Source organism: Candidozyma duobushaemuli (genome assembly GCF_002926085.2).
Source record: "Candidozyma duobushaemuli strain B09383 chromosome Unknown E_B09383, whole genome shotgun sequence".
In the NCBI taxonomy this organism is placed as follows: Eukaryota; Fungi; Ascomycota; class Pichiomycetes; order Serinales; family Metschnikowiaceae; genus Candidozyma; species Candidozyma duobushaemuli.
This window is the reverse complement of record NW_020289900.1, coordinates 749,517-767,327: the sequence shown is the minus strand read 5'-3', so window position 1 is coordinate 767,327 and position 17,811 is coordinate 749,517. Positions and strand designations below refer to the sequence as shown.

The 17,811-nt window shown below is 46.9% G+C and overlaps 7 protein-coding genes across 7 annotated transcripts; 4 read left to right on the top strand and 3 right to left on the bottom strand. All coding sequences in view use genetic code 12, as the record gives it.

The window, feature by feature from the left end:
* Positions 1-965: 965 nt before the first annotated feature.
* CXQ87_004572 (protein-lysine N-methyltransferase) lies at positions 966-2,744 on the top strand (the record flags this gene model as incomplete). The annotated part of the gene is made up of 1 exon (XM_025483010.1): positions 966-2,744. One exon carries the CDS (start codon positions 966-968, stop codon positions 2,742-2,744), a length of 1,779 nt encoding a protein of 592 aa, XP_025337953.1.
* Positions 2,745-2,957: 213 nt separating this feature from the next.
* On the bottom strand, positions 2,958-3,536 carry PHO88 (Pho88p; the record flags this gene model as incomplete). The annotated part of the gene is made up of 1 exon (XM_025483009.1): positions 2,958-3,536. The coding sequence occupies one exon, from the start codon at positions 3,534-3,536 to the stop codon at positions 2,958-2,960; it is 579 nt and encodes a 192-aa protein (XP_025337952.1).
* A 253-nt stretch (positions 3,537-3,789) lies between these two features.
* Positions 3,790-6,477, bottom strand: CXQ87_004570 (uncharacterized protein; the record flags this gene model as incomplete). The annotated part of the gene is made up of 1 exon (XM_025483008.1): positions 3,790-6,477. The coding sequence occupies one exon, from the start codon at positions 6,475-6,477 to the stop codon at positions 3,790-3,792; it is 2,688 nt and encodes an 895-aa protein (XP_025337951.1).
* Positions 6,478-7,822: 1,345 nt separating this feature from the next.
* Positions 7,823-8,328, top strand: CXQ87_004569 (E2 ubiquitin-conjugating protein; the record flags this gene model as incomplete). Its single annotated transcript, XM_025483007.1, has 2 exons — positions 7,823-7,863; positions 7,884-8,328. 2 exons carry the CDS (start codon positions 7,823-7,825, stop codon positions 8,326-8,328), a joined length of 486 nt encoding a protein of 161 aa, XP_025337950.1.
* An 809-nt stretch (positions 8,329-9,137) lies between these two features.
* CBP1 (Cbp1p) lies at positions 9,138-10,547 on the top strand (the record flags this gene model as incomplete). The annotated part of the gene is made up of 1 exon (XM_025483006.1): positions 9,138-10,547. One exon carries the CDS (start codon positions 9,138-9,140, stop codon positions 10,545-10,547), a length of 1,410 nt encoding a protein of 469 aa, XP_025337949.1.
* Positions 10,548-10,903: 356 nt separating this feature from the next.
* CXQ87_004567 (uncharacterized protein) lies at positions 10,904-11,341 on the top strand (the record flags this gene model as incomplete). The annotated part of the gene is made up of 1 exon (XM_025483005.1): positions 10,904-11,341. The coding sequence occupies one exon, from the start codon at positions 10,904-10,906 to the stop codon at positions 11,339-11,341; it is 438 nt and encodes a 145-aa protein (XP_025337948.1).
* A 185-nt stretch (positions 11,342-11,526) lies between these two features.
* On the bottom strand, positions 11,527-16,647 carry CXQ87_004566 (uncharacterized protein; the record flags this gene model as incomplete). Its single annotated transcript, XM_025483004.1, has 4 exons — positions 11,527-11,739; positions 12,818-13,332; positions 13,716-14,313; positions 16,204-16,647. The coding sequence occupies 4 exons, from the start codon at positions 16,645-16,647 to the stop codon at positions 11,527-11,529; spliced, it is 1,770 nt and encodes a 589-aa protein (XP_025337947.1).
* Positions 16,648-17,811: the final 1,164 nt, after the last annotated feature.

The window sequence follows — 17,811 nt, the reverse complement described above, 5'->3', positions numbered from 1 at the left end:
GTGACACCAAACGTGGAATTCAAGCAATATCCCCAGCGTATCAGGTCAAAAAGTTTATTTTTTCTTAGACTCGCTATTTTTGTTATGGGGTGGTTTGGGGGATTTGGTGCTGTCAAAGCGGTGTAGCAATGGGTGCTAAAAAGTGAAGTAGTGATGTGAAAGATGCTTATATAAATGCAATGCTGTGGAAAATGCCAGTAAGAAAAGAGAAAGAAGAAAAACGACTTCTATCAAATTCCATTCTTTTGTGTGGCTGAGATATCAGTGCTTTCGGAGTATGGTGCCTTCTCCGAGACTCATGAAACACCTAGCCTGATGCTCCTTCTAGAAGGAGAGACAATAAATCATCCACCTGTAGTTACGTCAATTTGTTTACCAAAATAAATGAAAGCGCCGCTATCACATATTTTCGAGGTCTAGGGCACATTGCTCACAATTTGCAGCCATTCTGTAGCCCCCATGAACCCACACAATGCTCTGCAAATTTTAATACCTCCTACCATGGCAAACATTCTTTATCAAAAACAGGCTCAATCTTCAAAACTTAACCTCTGCTGCCCCAAATCATGTATGTTCATACCCTCACCTTGCATGTCATTCCCTAACCAGTTACTCTCAGATCCACAGCCCACAAACCACAATCTCACATTCTCCAAAGAAATCTCTCCAGCTAATTTATCAATTCTATTCTTTTTAAAACTCATTTTCTCCTATTGCCCCTCCAATACCAATCCATCATTTGCACCCACCCACCTGACCATGCACATAGACCTCAAAACGCCAACCCTCCCTCCCCAAAGGTGGCAAACTATAAATACCGCCGGATCCCCCGAAAACTCCATCGCCAATTATTTCAAAAACCCCTTTTTCACCTCCCTATCCACTTTGTCTGCACCATTGCACCACCCATCTCCCCATCTCAACTGAACCATCTACACCATCTTCGCGAAGATTCATACCACACCATGGCGACCTTGGCTAATCTCATAGACTGGGCCTCCAAGAAGGGGACCACGGTGAGCGATGGAATTGAGTTCAAAAACGTCGATAACGAGGGGAACGCCGCCTATGCGTCCAAAGACGTCAACTCCGCCGAAATCAAGATCCCGGTTTCGATGGCCTTGAAGCTCAGCGATGCCCTTGAAGGATTCGGCGAGGAAGCCAAGGAAATCCCGCTGAAAACAAGAAACATCAACGCCTTGACCAAGTTGTACTTGGCGTATGAGCGCAGCCACGTTGAAAAGAGCCCCTACAGCGCCTACATCTCGTCACTTCCCCAGTTTCCTGAAATGAAGGCAAGTCCATACCTCTGGAGCCCAGAGGAAACAGCCAAACTCAAGGGATCCAACTTGGGCAGCTCCTTGCGGGAAAACATCGCCAACATCGTCGAGGAATGGTGGCTGGTGATCAGCATTTTGCCCGAAAGTATCGAGAAACCCACCAACCACTTTGTCAACATGAAGTTCTACTACGAGCAGAAGTTCCACACGGAGGAGGAGCTCCACAAGTACATTGTGGGCGAAGGCGCTGCTTTTGACAACTGGACGTCGTTTCCCAGCTATCTCTGGGCATCCATGATCTTCAAACTGCGTTCTTTTCCGGGGTACATTCTTAAGGACAGTTCGACCGATCCTGTGAACTACCAGCAGGAGGATAGTGCTGTATTGTTGCCGGTGGTCGATTTGCTCAACCACACTCCCTCGGCGCAGGTGGTGTGGGCTGTTCAGAACGACCAGTTTGTGTTTTCCTCAAATACCCCATTGAAGGCTGGCGACCAACTTTACAACAACTACGGCCAGAAGGGCAACGAGGAGCTTCTTTTGGCGTACGGATTCTGTATTGACAATAATGAGGCGGACTCTGTGGCGCTCAAAGTGAAGGTTCCCGTGGAGTTGTTGCCTGAGATGGAGAAGAACGGCTTGAAGTTGCCCAAGATCTCCGACTACACCACCTCTGTCGTTAAAAGCGACAAGAAGGAGAGCTACGACGACTACAAGGACGGGCTTCTCTTTTTCATCACCAAACAGCACGTTCCAGACAACTTGGTGTTGCTTTTCCAGTTTCTCGTCAAGTCCAAGTGGGAAACCAGCCTCACGTTGAGAATGAAGCTCAGTGGACTCAATCACTTGAGACAGGCGGTGGAGTCCAAGGCGGCACTTCTCGACTACAGCAAGCTCCCTGCTGATTCGTCCAACACCAACACTGCCAACACCAGAATCTACCTCAAGCTGCAGAAGAAGATCATGGACTCGGCGGTGAAGCACATCAAGCGTTTGGAGAAGTCGCTTTTGGACGAGCAGAAAAACAAGCTTTTGACGCTAAAAAGCGTCTACAAGAGAGACGTCAAGTTCCTGCGTTCTCTTCTCATCACCATGGGTGTACTGACATGGGAGGAAATCGTCGAAAAGCAGCTCATGGATCAAATATGGCTCCTCTACCTCATCCGCTGCTACAACCGTGACGAGTACATCAAGGGTTCCCAGGACGAAGAGGAAAACTACTTGCCTGAGTGGATCAAAAAGGCTTTCGTCAAAATGGACGCCGAAACCAGTATGGATCCTGCCGAGGTGGTGCAGTTCAGGCAGCTCTACGAAAACATGATCATACCGATGAACGAGGCAGTGCCAGAGATCTACAACAAGGGCAAGTGGACCGTGAGAGAGCTCATTGTGAGCACGAAGCTTTTGGATACCATTGGTTTTGTGCGTGGCAGGGACCAGGAGTGTATTCTCGTTGAGCAGTAGTCGTGGAGCTTCCTCGGAGTCTTTGTGATTCAATGGTGTTTCATGGAATATTGGCCACTACGGGCACCTTTCCAGTGGCAAAGGAATTCATCAAATTCACCGAAACCTTCAAACTCTCCCCAAAGTCTTCTACAAATCTGATATGAATACGTCATTAGAGCTGTGAGTCGGCGCCTCGCCTGAATGCAAGCGACAGCGCCAATGTATATACGATTACTCCTCCTTGATACCGCCGGCACCGCTGGTCTCAGCAGCGTCAATGGAGGCCTTGTCGGTCTTGACATCGCCACCGGCACCCTGCAAAGCCTGCAACAAACCTGGTGCAGCCTTGAAAGGTCTCTTCAAGTCGCCAGAGGCAGCCTTGCCCCACAAGTGAATCTTGACAATGTTGGTCTCCAAGGCACCCTTGACAGACGAGATGCTCTGCATGACCAACGGGTTGGTGTATTTCATGTACACGTGCATGAAGCCCATCATGGCCAAGGAGGTGAAGAGACCCTTGATTTGCTGGTCAATCTGCTTCAAGTCGTACTCCTTGACGGTGGTCACGACGGCCTTGGGCTCAGGCTGGCCAGCCATAGGGTTGGCAGGCTCGACGTACTTCAACGTGGTCAAGTCGTTCTTCTTGTTGATGGAGAACTTGACATAGAGGCACACGGCAAAGGCAATGGCCTGGCACGAAAGATAAGCGATTCTGACGTAAAACAAGATGTCAGGGTCCTCGAGGTCCAAACGACGAGAGACCTGCATCATGACGAGCATGAGCGCCAAGTTGGTGATAGCTGGGTTCATGGTTGTAGTAGTGAGTGAGGTGGACCAGCTGGCGAAATTTTCGATATCTAAAGTATGCTCGCGGTTACCCGGCACTACCACTTGATAAGGCTGTGGAAGGTGGTGGAAGACATAATAAAAATAAAAAATTAATCTACACGTGGAAAATAAAAGTGGCGGAGCCGGGCAAAATGCCTCCAGTTTACATGCTTCATTTTTTATTCTTACTTTTATAGGAACTGCCTCGGCGGATCCAAGTCCGCGATAAGCCTTCCTAGAAATCGTCCTCACCTTGGGTGATATCACCAAGTTCCCAACAACCCACACGGTCGTTCTTGGCTTTCTTCTCCACAGCAGCAAGCTCGTCCACGTAGTCCTTAAGATGGGCAGGTGCACGGGTTTCCACAATACCGAAACCTTCCTCAACCAACTGCTTGTTGATGGTGTAGCCTTGGTCCTGGAGCGATTTTTCAGCATCGTACAAGATACCGTCAAACTCGACACCTACAGTGGCAGAGGGCAAACCGCTAAGCACGAGCTTCTTGTCAAACGTCAAATCCTCCAAAACGTAGATGGCCTCGGTCAAATAGTCTCTAGGCTGAGTAGGAGGTAAAAGGATATTTTGCAACTTCAAGGTATGTGCAAAAGGCTTGATCACGTCAACGCCAAACTTCTTGGGAAGCGCCCGCAAGTCGGCCAATCCGACCTTGTCGATGTTGCCAAAGTCCACGTGCTTCACCTCGTACTTGTTGGAGCTTCTGTCGTAGTTCAACACCTTGGCACGGTAGTACTTGCCGTTTTCGGTGAATTTAGCAGACACAATTTCGTTTTTCCGGGGGCCCTTGGTCAAATTGACAGGCAAGTCGGCCAGGTTGGCGCTGGCGCTGGCGTTCTGGAGGTGGAAGTCGTTGAACTCCTTCTTGAACTGGGTGAATGTGGCTGCTGTGGCGCTGTCGATCAAGTGGTACGACAAAACCTGCGATGTGCTGATATCCACCACCTCGATATCGAAAAACTTGGGTTTGGCGGCCTCCAAGTTAAGCTGCTGCAAACGGGCGCTGGCCTCGTTGGCCTCGTTTTGGGCTTTGGCTTCGTCGTAGTCCTTCCAGATACCCTTGTGGGCGGATTTGGCTGAATCCTCGGCTTTTTCGAGCTCATCTCCGTACTTGTTGGAATTCACCGCAAGACCGTGAACCGTGGCCAAACCACTGGCCAAAAGCTCAATCTGCACAGGCTTCAAGGCCTGGGCATTGGCGTACAAGTTGCCGATGAAACCGCCAATCTTGTCGGTATCGTAGACGTCAAACTCGACGTTTCTCTGCAAGTACTTTCTGTTCATGTACTCGAGACCTTCGGCACCGGATTCCTGGGACTTGCTGTTGGACAAGCCGCCCAAGATCAACGTCAACTTGGTGCCCTCCTTGGGGTTATACAAACGCACACGGTTCACGCCAGGAATGAACTCCACGTAGAAACCGGAGATACGGCCCTTTTTCTGGAAACCGTTGAAAAACGTCTTGGCCTTTTGCACGTTCTCCGAGGCGTTCACAACTCTCGAGCCGATGGTGAGAATCTTGGAAATGTCTCCATTGAAATAAACACCTTTCTTGCCGAGCTTCTTCTGCTCCTCCTCGAGCTCCACGAGCCTGTCCCAGTTCATGGAACGCTCACCCGCAGTCTGCTTGTTGTGCTTGATCACCGTGGCGAAACCGTGGGACACAATCTGCTCAGAAACGTCTTTTCCACCAATCTTGAGCGAAACCAAAAACCGCAGATCCAAGCCAAGCTCCTCGTTAGCGCCTCTGAACCCGTCAATGTACATTGAGGCGGATTTGCCGATCGCCAAGCTCCTCAGGTACTCCCTGGCCATTTGCACCAAAGCCTGTTGCTGCAGAGCGTTGGAGGTGACGGTGGTATCATTAGGTCTGGGTGCTCTGAGCGACGCCAATTGCACGGTGATTTCCTCGGCGCTGGGCAAACGCACGTTGAAGGTGTCGCCGTTGACGATTTTGGCGATGGTGACGTTTTCAACTGTCACACCGGGTCTCAATGTCTTGGAGGAGCTCTTTGCACTAGGAGCAGGAGCAGAAACCAGCGCAAATTGGCCTTTACCCAAGGCTTTGGCGGTCTGCTCGGCCTTACGCAAGCCGCTCATGATGGCGGATCCAATGAGCGACGATTGCCAGTCCACAACCTCAGCAAAGCCGTTTTCCAAGAGCTTCTCGTGGATGCTGTGTCCAGAAGGATGCTCCACAAGCACCAACGGAATGCCCGCCTGGTTGTGGCCAATCACCGTCACCTTGATCTGGGCTTTCGTCAAAAGACGGTCCTCCACAAACTGCTTGGCCTGCTGAGCCACCTTCACCACAGAAGCAGAAGGATCGTCCGTTCTGGGCGTCTTGATACCGGCCAAAAGCAACGGCTGCTCCACGTGCTTGTTCTTGCTGACCAAAATACGACCCACTATACGGTCGCCACTGATCACCTTCTCCACAATCGCAGGCAATGCCTTTTTGGCTTCAATGTCCTCCGACAAGGGCACCACCTCGGGTTCAACAAACTTGGGCGCCCAGATCCCCACTTTCCTGGTTTGCGCGTCCAGCTCGGCCTTTCTCAATCTGTCCACAAACTCCACCTCCGTGTCCTCCTCCACACGGATATTGTCCTTGAGCTTGACCATGCCCTTTTCCAACAAGTACTCAATCAACGACAGGAAAATGGGCGCCCGGATGTCGCCGAACTCCTTGCCCGAATTTGGCATCTTGAAAAGAACCTCAAACTTCACCTCCTTGCCAATGACCAACTGGCGCAAGAAATCCTTGGCCAAGAAGGAGTCGCCTCTGACGTACTGGAGGGTCAAAGTCCGCTCAGGCACGGGGAATTGGGCCGTTTTCGTGGGCACAAGCACCACGGTGTCGCCACTCAAGACGTTTTTGACCTTCGCTGCGAGCGTCTGGGCCATTTTGGGAAAAAGTGGTTTTGGATGTGGAGAAGTAGTTGGAACTTTTGGTGATTTCGACGAGACCGCCTGATCTGTGGTGCACGGGTGTGCCGAAGGAAGGTAGAGGGTTTTCGGTAGTGGTGGATATGGTTTGGCGGGCTGGCCTAGGTGGGGTGATAATTGAAGGGCATAGTTTGAGAAGAGCCTCTACTATCTGCTTTTATCGTTTAATGGACGTGTTTGTAGAATTCGGTTGGTGGTCTTCCCCAGATTCCATTGTGGAGGACCAGGGCTTTTTCGCAGCCATTGTAGCCACACTGATGCTGGGGAACTGGGGGAATTGAGAAGATTTTGGGATTTAATTAGCATGAGGTGGCTGCTGTGAGATTGTAAATTTTTCGTCTTTTATATTCTATGAGTTTGGCTGCACAAAGGTGGGTGTGGGGTAGAATCGTCTGGGGTCTACGACCTGAAAAATGTGAAAAACTCGAGTCATCTGATGATTCCAGTGATGGATTTTAGATGGATGTAAAAAGCTTTAGGTTTCATAAGCAGTAAACCGCTTGTGCTTGTTTTGATGAATTGTTAACGCATCAACCGTAAAAGGTGATCTTATGCCATGGCTGGGTTTCGCTTAGTAGCTAGAGGTTACCCAAGAGCCACCCATTCGGTGCCTTACTGTTTTCGAGAACAAGCGCTCTAGTGGAGTTTTTTTTCAAAACCCTAGACCACCGATGATCTAAAAATTCTGTTTGACATAAAATTTTGTCTTTCCAATGATCACCATTTCCTCCAGAATATCACTACATATCCACAGTTTGGCTGCGAAAAACGCAATGGCCAGAGAAACCCAAATACTAACGAGCCCACCAAAAATCGAAACCGAGGCTGATTTCCGTGAAACTCGACAATACTCAGAAAAAGCACAATTTCTACTCCCACACAAATTCTCAGCTTGCTGCCTGTGCCCTAGGGTTAATCCGACCGTCATACCTTGTCGAGCATGTGAACCGAGGGACACACCCATTATCAACGAACTCAGCCACAAGAGGTAAAACAAAGAATTTAAAGGATACAGTAAGACAACTCTTGCTTTTTCAGTTCACCCATCACCCTCACCCTCAATCCGTGTACCGCTCACTACTGACCTACTCCAATCAACCGACCAGCCAAACCCACACAAACCCCAAACAAACCCAACCCGAGCCACAAACCCAACCACTTCAGCTTTCAAATATATCTTCCAACTACTTTTCAAATCAATCCAAGACATATTAATGGAAACCACCCCACCCCCCCAAATCGACCCGTCCTCAAAAGCCGCGAATCCACCTCACCTAACTTTCCACAAACCACAACCTACTTCATGCCCCCACGCTCCACCGCCCAGAAACGCTTGCTCAAGGAGTACCAGCAGCTATCACGAGATCCTCCCCTGGCGTCGTGGCTGGCCCACTTTCTGAGGACGACTTGTTCGTGTGGGACTGTCTTCTTGAAGGACCCGTTGAAACCCCATACGAAAACGGCGTGTTTTCTGCCACGCTCAAGTTCCCGCTGGACTACCCGTTGAGCCCTCCTCTGCTCACCTTCACGCCGCCGTTGCTCCATCCAAATATCTACGCCGACGGAAACGTGTGCATCAGTATCTTGCACCCTCCTGGTGAAGACCCCAACCAGTACGAAAGACCCGAGGAGCGCTGGCTGCCGGTGCAGAGTATCGAGAAGATCTTGTTGAGTGTGATTTCGATGTTGGCCGAGCCCAATCCCGAGAGCGGTGCTAACATTGACGCTTGCAAGTTGTGGAGAGACCACCGGGAGGAGTACGACAGGCAGGTGCGTAACCATGTCCGGAAGACGCTTGGGCTTCAGTAGAGGGGGTCTGCTCCGGGTTGAAGTCCGGGGAAGTAGCCCACTGTGTTAGGCAATAGACTTTAGAGAAATGAATGTAGGGCGTTGAGAGGTGCACGAGGCGAGAATAGCATGGAAGAAAGGGTTGCAACGGCAGCAGTGATTGATCATACGCCATGTTTGAAACATTTTGCCTCTGAAGGGAGCTTAAAATTGACACGAGGTCTTGTATTGGTCAAACACTGCCAACCAGGTGCCACTGCTGCAAACGCTGGCGTGCTCTTCTAGCCAACTGATTGGACTTCGAGTTCAACTGAGGCTTGATCCATTGACAGCTATAAGTAGGTTAATACAAAATTCAGAACCCTGAGCTAATTCAGCAACCCAAGATTTAGATTTCACACCGTGATTGGAGATTATTGACGACAATAGAAGGAATCCACGCTATTTCTTCGAAGGACCATCTGCTTCAGATAATCGTGTAATCTTGTCATCCACACTGGAATGAAAAAGTAGAGGATACTCAATTGTGCAAAATTAGCCACTCATAAAAAAAGGTTTTATCTCTGTTTCCTAAGTTTAGCCTCAAAACTGAATCGACTAAAGCGTCTTCCTATCGATATAGCGCACAAGTCTCACCTATACATACATCCCATGCCTCCACCCAAAAAAAAAGAACTGACCATCCATAACAGTAGATCCATTAGATTTCTGAATAAAATTAGTGAACTGTGTTTCGAAATAAATCCCCTTCCTAGACCCCCACCTCGGTCCCGGACTTCCTCCACAGATCGCGGAATCAAGAGATAAGAACTACACCTACCACTTTCTTTATGACCGGCAAATCCGTCGCCATCGTTGGCGGAGGCATTTCCGGCCTTAAAGCCGCCCACGTGCTTTTAGAAAGCGGCGTTTTTGCCAAAGAAGATATCATAATTCTTGAAGCCCAGAATAGACTAGGTGGCCGGATCAAGACCGATAGAGAGCTGAGCAAGTTAGGGGTTCCGTATGATCTTGGAGCCGCGTGGTTTCACGACGCGTTGACCAATTCCGTTTTGTACGACAGCATTGAAAACGGCACGTTTGTCCCGCTGAAGGACGGCTACTTTGACGATAAGGACATTGCCATATACGCCAAGGAACACGATGGGCCCTTGGACACGAACAACTGGAAGTTGGCACGTGTGCTCGAGGATATGGAGAAGTTCATGGAATTGTACTATATGGAGGGCTTGGACGTCAAGGACATGAGCTTGGACGACTTTGCCAAGGTGTATGTGGACAAGTACAAGGTGTTTCTTACGCCTGAGCAGCTTCAGTACTGTAGCCGTCTTCTTCGGTACTTCGAGCTTTGGTTCGGCATTCCGTCGTACGAGATTCTGGCCAAGTACGCCCCTATGGACCACCAGGGACGGAATTTGTATGATAAGAAAGGGCATGGTTTTGCCGTGGACCACATCGTGTCTCAGATAGACTGTGAGATCCGCAAGGAGACACAGGTGACACGTATACAGAGAGACGCCAAGGGGGCCAGAAGGCACAGATTGGAGCTTTCGGATGGTAGCTCTATTGATACGGACTACGTGGTGGTGACTGTACCTCTTAGCATTCTTAAACTTAAGGAGGGACCGCAAAGTATAACCTGGGAGCCACCGCTTCCAAAGCCCGTGACGGAGGCGCTCGACAAAATATCCATGGGCGCCTTGGGCAAGGTTGTGCTTGAGTTTGACATTATCTGGTGGGACAAGACACAGGACCGGTTCAATATAGTTCCCGACGAAGTCTCCTCGCATGGACAGGTGCCCCAATCGTGGGAGTACCCGATCTTCATTATCAACTACGCACGCGTGTTTCCTGGAACGGCTTCGTTGGTGATTCTTACCCAGCTGCCTGTGACTGAGTACCTCGAGCTGCATCCTGCCCAGGCCTGGCAGTACTTGAAGCCGATGTTGCTGAAGTTGAACATCTCAAGCTTCTCCGTGCCCGACCCCATCAACACCATTGTGACCGACTGGACGAAGAATCCGTTTGCTAGGGGCGCCTACTCTGCTATTCGTACTGGCGAGTGTCCTGACGATGTAATTATCCAGCTCAGCGGTGAGCACGACGGAGTGGGCTTGGGGGCTGGCCTGACCATTCGTTTTGCAGGCGAGTACACCATTGCCGACGGCGGCGGATGCATTCATGGCGCCTACGATTCTGGAAAACGGGCCGCCGAGTGGATTGTAGAGCATGCGAAGTAGGCCCAGTCGATGGAGAACCGGCAGAGGATAGAAAAGAAAAAGAAAAAGCTATCCTAGAAATTTTGGACAAGAAGGAAGCAATTGGGTGCAATTCATTGAGAGACTATCAGGACTGTGGAATAGTGAGAATGGGTGCAAATTCTGACTCAGTCAAACCCACATTTCCACCAGCGCTATACACAGTAGGGCCCACACTTCAAAAGAGAAATCACATTTCATAGAGATACCTCTGTTTCTTTCCCGATGAATAGTTCTGAAACCTTCTGGTGTCCTCCACCTCCAGCAACGCTACTGTGCAGACAGGGCACTTTTTTTACCTAAGCGCATCGCACCGGCACCACCCCTACTATTCCAACATGGCCACCAAATTCGACGCTGAAAAAGCAGAGAACCTCGAGGACATCGAGAAGCAGTTTGCCGTCAAGGCAGTGAACCAGGCCGAGGCCTACTGGAAGTTGATCTCCAAGGTCAAGGCTTCTTCTCTCAGATTGACCAACCACGACAACGAGATCTTCGACGCCTTGGTGGAGGAGTTCCCTGAGTTCAAGACCAAGGAGGCTGCTTTCCAGATCAACGAGGACGCCATGAAGAGCAAGGAGGGCAAGGCCAAGTGGAGAGCCTTCTGCGAGAAGTTCAAGGACATTGACGACTACAACTTCGGCACGCTTTTAAGAGTCAAGGCCGACGACGAGTACTCGCAGGAGAACTCGATCTTTGCCGTTAGAATTCAGTTCTATGCTGTTGAGATTGCCAGAAACAGATACGGCTTGAACGACTGGGCCTCCGGCAACTAGGACATCACGAATACATGAACATACGACTGAAGTGTAGGTGGCCACAAAAGAGCCGATTGAAAAAGTTGATTCAGGGATGTAGATTCACCTCGAACCAGAGGGAGCGGTCATACATTGGCATTTTACTCACAGCACTTTGTCTACAGAAGGGGCTTTGAAGGCTACGATGTGAGTAATTACAATGATCAAAAGAGCATTTCTATAGGATACGCTGGGGTGACGGGTTTCCTTTTTGGGGTGGCATCCACGGTTTTGCTGATGAACAAAATATGGTACCAGCTGGTGATTGCACGGAAGTTTGGATCAGATGGCGGTGATTTTCTGTTTGAGTTGAATATTGTGTTTGCGTTTGTGGGGTACAATTTGATACGGCCTTTTGAAAAGAGGTATTTTGGACGCTAGCTGGGAGGGAGAAGAGTAAGAGGTTTTAACGGTAAATTTGCAGAAACAGAATGGCCGTATGTTTTACAAGGCGTTAGTAGCACGAGGTTGGGTACCTTATTGTGATTGAAGATATAGAGGATCAGACTCGTCTTGTCTGAGACTGATGTTTCAGCTTTTCATGAAACAGTCGTTTGGCTCAAACTGGGCAAAACATCCTTACGTGCTGTTTCTGAAGGTATCACAATGGCCCACTCCGGTTTCACCTTTCCTCAGCGGGTTTACCCACAAACTGAAGAAACAGACAAGGATTCCTATAACGGTCTGCCGTATCCTATTTTAATTGCCACTGTGAAGAAGAGAAGAGAGTGTCTCGTATGTTGCAAAGTGTGTTTGACTTAGAGCGGTGAAGGTGCAATTACTGTCAAGGATTACAATTTGTCCGGAAGACACTATAGCATGTAACTAGTCGTCAATTTATCTATTACGGATAGAAAACTTAACAGAAGCTGCTGGAGGCGAGAACTAAGTTGAATACAAGATATATATATATAATTTTGTAAAATTTATTTTAGAATACAAGCGAATCGAGAGATGAATATATCAGCATCAATAGCGTGAATTAAAGCAGGTGCCTGTAAAGCTAAAGCGAATAAAAGGGTAAGAAAATAATTCAACTTGATTAATTTATCATATCTAACTCTAGGTAAAGTAGCTCCAACTCAAGTATAAGTGAAGGCCAAAAAGCCTTTAAACCTAGAACAATACCAGTACCACCACCATAAATAAGATAGCAGTTGAAGTAGAGAAGAATAGTAAATTTTTCAGATAAGAAGAAAAGAACAAATAAAGGTAAAGAATAGTCAGTGATAAGATGATTACTCAAAGGGGCAATCTGTGGCAATAAAACTTCAACATTCATTTTTTTTTTTCTTTTCCAATTTTTTTTATTTTTTTGACGATTCATAAGTTTTCACTATCCATCAGCAACGGATGTCTCACTTTCCTCTTGCAGTTTCAGGACAGCGGCCACCCCCCAATTACATTTTCAGGGTAGGGTCCGCTTTCCTTTTGCATTTTCAGAACACTTTCCACTTGCAGTTCCAGAGCAATAAAGATCTGCTGTCCCCAGCCACGCTCGTCATCTTTATCGTTCACTGAAAAGTGGACCTCCAAAAAATGACACACATCCCAAGAACTTGGCTCGAGGCCTTCGGGAATCCTGCCTTTGAGAACTGCTCTAGAAAGCGTAACAGCACAAGCTGACGGGTCACCAGGAACAGTTTCTTGAAAGTCACTGCACTTGAAGGGCAGAAAATTATGCTGCTCAAACAACAATCCCGCTTTCCAAACCTTGCCTGCCCTCACGGTTTTGAAATAGACTTTCATGTGCTTGAACTGAATATTTTCCACCAAGTCCTCTTTAAAGCTCAATGGAAGCATAAGCGTGACATCCAAAAGTTCAGATAAATACATTCCAGGCACTGCAATTGCTTCACCGCTCCATCCGTGTGACTGCTTGAAACGTCCGTGTTTGGTTGCTGTGATACGAACAGAAAGCGGCACACACTCCTCGCCAATAAAGAACACTTGATCTCTTAAAGCTCTTACTGGTCGGTAGTCAAGGTCGACTGCTTGAACAATCTCATCTTCAATTAACAAGCACCTCGATGCATAGGGCTTGTTTGAGTTTGTTGCACTGGTTTTTTTGTGACCTTTGTGAGCTGACGGACCCTTTTTTTGATACTTGGTGAGTTACTGAGGAGCTGTTCCTGATTTACTGCCTTCAGTTTATAAAGGCCCTGGAGACCTTGGTGTGGTTTGGCAATGGGTAACTTCAAGAATTGTTCATCTTCACCACATGATATTCCGTTTATCGTGAATGTATGGCAACCCAGAGCCCCCGTATTGTGGGATTGGAGAAGACAATGCAGAAAGTCCTCCCCAAGTTCAGAAACCCCGTTTTGGAACAGAACGCTGCAATCTCCTTTACTTCTTCCTCCTGAAAGGGCCTGGAAATAACGAACAGTGGAGAAGAAGTCCCATCCATAGTAGCTAAGTTCATCAATTTCCAAAATATCGAACTCCTCCTTCTGTTCCTTCGCCACGTTCAATTCCATAAATGCCGTGGCGCAAATGTATGGACAGTCCTTGTAATTCACCTTTACAGTTATGTTTAACCCGTAACTTCTCGTGAGGTCCTCATTAAAAAAGGAAGGCCCAATGTCAGGCAAATTTGTGGCGAAAAGATGTGACGGGATTTCCAAGGCGCCTTCAGAAAGATACATAATCTCAAACGGCGCCTTTTTGAGCAACAACGTGGAACGTACGTCTTTGAAAAAATGTCCCTCCTCATGGACACTGACAAACTCCTGGAGCTCGATGCAAATGTCGGTGATTACCAAAGGATCACTATCTATTTCACCTGGTTCTGAAACACTGAATTTCAATGAAAGAAAGTCTGGAAGTGCCATCTCTGGAAGCACAATACGATGATAAGCTTTCTGACAAAACCATGACGCCTGCTTGAATTCGGCATTGAACGAAAGTGTGATGTCTTCATTTAGCTTGTGCTTTGAACCCGTAATCATCTCGGACCCAACTCCGTAGATCAGATGGGTCATTGGAAATTTTGGGCCCGGAAAATCATTAATTTCTTTCCCCTTCTCAAAAAAGCAGCTTCCAACTATGGGCATCAACATGTCATGATTGGACCATGCGAACGTTATTCTCGTGGAGCGGACAAGGAATACCACTTTCTCGGTATCTGAAGGAGGGTGTTGCCCAAATAAAGGAATGCCATTTTTTGATCGTCCAGAATCAACAACACTCTTGATATTTGGGGCTGCATTCTCATTTGGAAGTAGAAGCTCACTTACTTGAAACAAATTGTCCAGGATTTTGAAACCGATCGTTCTGAGTGTTTGGGACTCGTGATACAAAACCCTAGGAAATCTCCGTTTGAAATCATCCAAACTTTTTCCGTGATTCTGGAACTCGAATCGAGTCTCCACCTTCTGTAGTGGAGGCTTCTGTAGTGGAGGCCTCTGTAGTGGAGGCTCCTGTTGTGGAGGATTTTCGCCTTCAAAATATAGTCTCACAAGTTTCTTCAACAAATCCATGATCGGTAGTTGTTGATTGAGAGCAACATCAATGCTTTATATTGCTGATCGAGGCATGATCCGAGTCACTTGTTCTTACCGAGAAAGTGTTAATAATATCTGGAAGCTACATGTCATCGCTCTGACGCAAGCGCTTCTGACTTGGTATAGCTTCTTCTTTTTCTTTTTTTTTTTTTTTTTTTTTTTTATTATTTTATTTTATTTTTTTTTTTTTTTCATAGAATACTTCTTCGTCAAGGGTAACGGGATAAAAGTCTACTGGGCTACATTTGACCACTTATTCAGGAACTTTTCAGGTTGCGTTGAGTTTGGTCATCTATGGGATACTACAGTTACTGTGTACCAATATAGGGGTTCAGTGTTATATTTATTTTATTTTTCAGGAAATAGCTGTCATGCCTTCTAAATTGTAGTAGCTGCAAGTACCTTTTTATTCAGACATAGAATTCAAATCGAGGACCTATATGAAAAAATGAGGTTATTTTCAACACAGATACCTTCAGGGCTCACTTGGTGTCGCAGAGTCTGGAAAATGGGGTGCAGCCAGGGATTCCTCCATTTATCGTCCCCATTCTCCTCTGAAGTAATCCAAAAGATTCAAAGAGGGGTTGTTCTGATAATCAGGACTTGTTAAATTGCCACTTGTGTCATCTTCCCTGCTCGACCTTCTGGAATACTCAATAGCACTCATGAGACTGAGCCAAAATATTTTTGATTTGCCACGTACGTCACCTCCTCTTCTGGAATATCCAATAGTACCAATAAGACTGAACCAAAACATTGTAAAGGAAGTATACTCATTCAACGATGTATAGGCAATTTGAGCTTTGAAATCGGTCTTCGTATCAACAAAGTAAGGAATTACTTTTAATGAACATTGTATCAAACCGATGATCGCAGTCAATACCCAGAAGACATAAGTCTTCCTAATCCTCCCTGTGCAGAGTTAATGCTAAAAATAAAAGTAAAGACATTGCAGCAGTTCCATGACAGGACCTCATTTCTTCTTGCGCATCAGAAGCAGTCCTTCGGGCTTTTTCACAAACAGAAATGAGCTCCTGAGTGAAACCGAAAAGACATTCCCCACCCTGGCTCGCTCATCGGGGAATACAGGATGGAGCTTTTGAACTTTTCTTGTACAGAACAAAGGCTGATCGGATCCTTCATATCGAGAGTAGACTGAAGTTCAGGGTACAAGTCCGAAAGGGATACATTCCTGCAACTGGGCAATTCGAATCTGTCATGACTTTGATTCAAAACCCCGTCCATATCCCCAATGTATTTTTGGTATAGCTGTATTCCGATTAAACAACCTCTAGCAAAGTAATAGATGAAATTCACAAAGGCCCCAGCTTCAACGGTCTCTATAAACCAGTAGGGAGTTTCACGCTCGAAAAAACTCTGCTCCTCGTCTTGCTGTGTGTCATTTCCATCCTCTGAGGTTTCAGCAGATTGTGAAATGGCCCCATATGAGCTACCCGGCTTCTTATTCAACGGCTCCTCTTGGATGTCTTCGAGATTTTCGACAGTTGGAGCAGCCGCTGTATCGTCGAGGACACGCTGCCCCGACTCAGTAGATCGAGGTGCTGTAGGGCTCAGCTTGGATTTCATGGTAGATTCAGAATTTTCGTTGTACCTCGAAGCAGAAGTTGAGTCAGCCGAACCACCGGAGTCTCCATCCTTAGGTGATCCAGGAGAGTTGCTGTTAGACTTCTTGGTGATTTCAAAGGAAATGTTGTCAGGCTTCTTGGTGCATCCAGGGGTTTTTCCTGTACTTTTCTTGCTCTTTTTATTCTTTGCCATGTCGCCACCTTTCAGTTGTATCTGTCGGAGCAAATCTGCGTGTGTGGTAAATGTGGATGAAGATAATCAGCAAAATAGCAGTCTTTTATAGACAATTAGCCCAGAATGAAACACAACTGGCACAATCAAAAGTTTCACAGGTTGTTTCACAGGTTGTTTCACAGGATGATCCGAGTCTCAATTGCAATGCGCTGTTCGGCATTACTAACAGGCTTAAAGAATATCACTTCAATCTTTCGCCTAGCTGTCGAGGCTTTAGAAGCGTCAGCTAGTCTCACTTCCTACAATAATCCACAAGCTGACTTCACAAAGCCAGCCACTGCGGAAGAAAGCTGCGGAAGAAAAGCTAAATCCAATACATAGTAGTGACCTTGAACCAGAAGTAAATAATCTATAGCCCCGCCTTGCCATGGAGAATAAACCTATTACATTTAATACGTTTCAAATGCACGGTCTTGCAGGTAAGTCTGCAGTTCATTGTGAGATTGTCGTCTCTTTAGGTGAGTTTTCTTGGATAAGGTTTCTTGAAACACAACTCTAACGCCTTCTGCATACTACCCTGCAAAAGAAGTTTTCAGATACAACTTACACGACACGCCGCATGCCACAATAAATCTGCAAAAACTAATCCATTCCGCCTTATCGGGAGGAGAGGCAAAAATTCTTCACCGGTCAATCTGGAGCCGCTTAAAAAGACGAGAATCACTAGAATTTGAGTACGCCATCCAAACAGCAGCCATACATTTCGGAGTATGCAACAAAGTGTTTCATCTCTGATGCGCGGTCCGCAGTTAGTCTTAAGAAAATTCCCGATGTAATGACTATAAATTCCCAAAACAGCCTATGTCCCATTCTACGTATATCGTAATGTTCACAGAAGAAGGGTTTATTTCAGGCGGAAATAGAGATGGCAAATAATATTCAGAGTTGAAAGCTTACAAGGTCTCAGATTGTCGATCAAACTGTGAACACTCGTTTCAGAATTTGATGTATACACCAGGCTTCAAGCCATGCGCAAGAAGTCACTACCCGATGCTATGGAAAGCGCTTTACTACGACGTTTCAAAAAATATATTTCGTTGATTAGCTAAGAATATACAACATCAGAATCAAAAAGCGTTATTTATTTCACTATAGTAATATTTCGCTTGAAAAGCACGATAG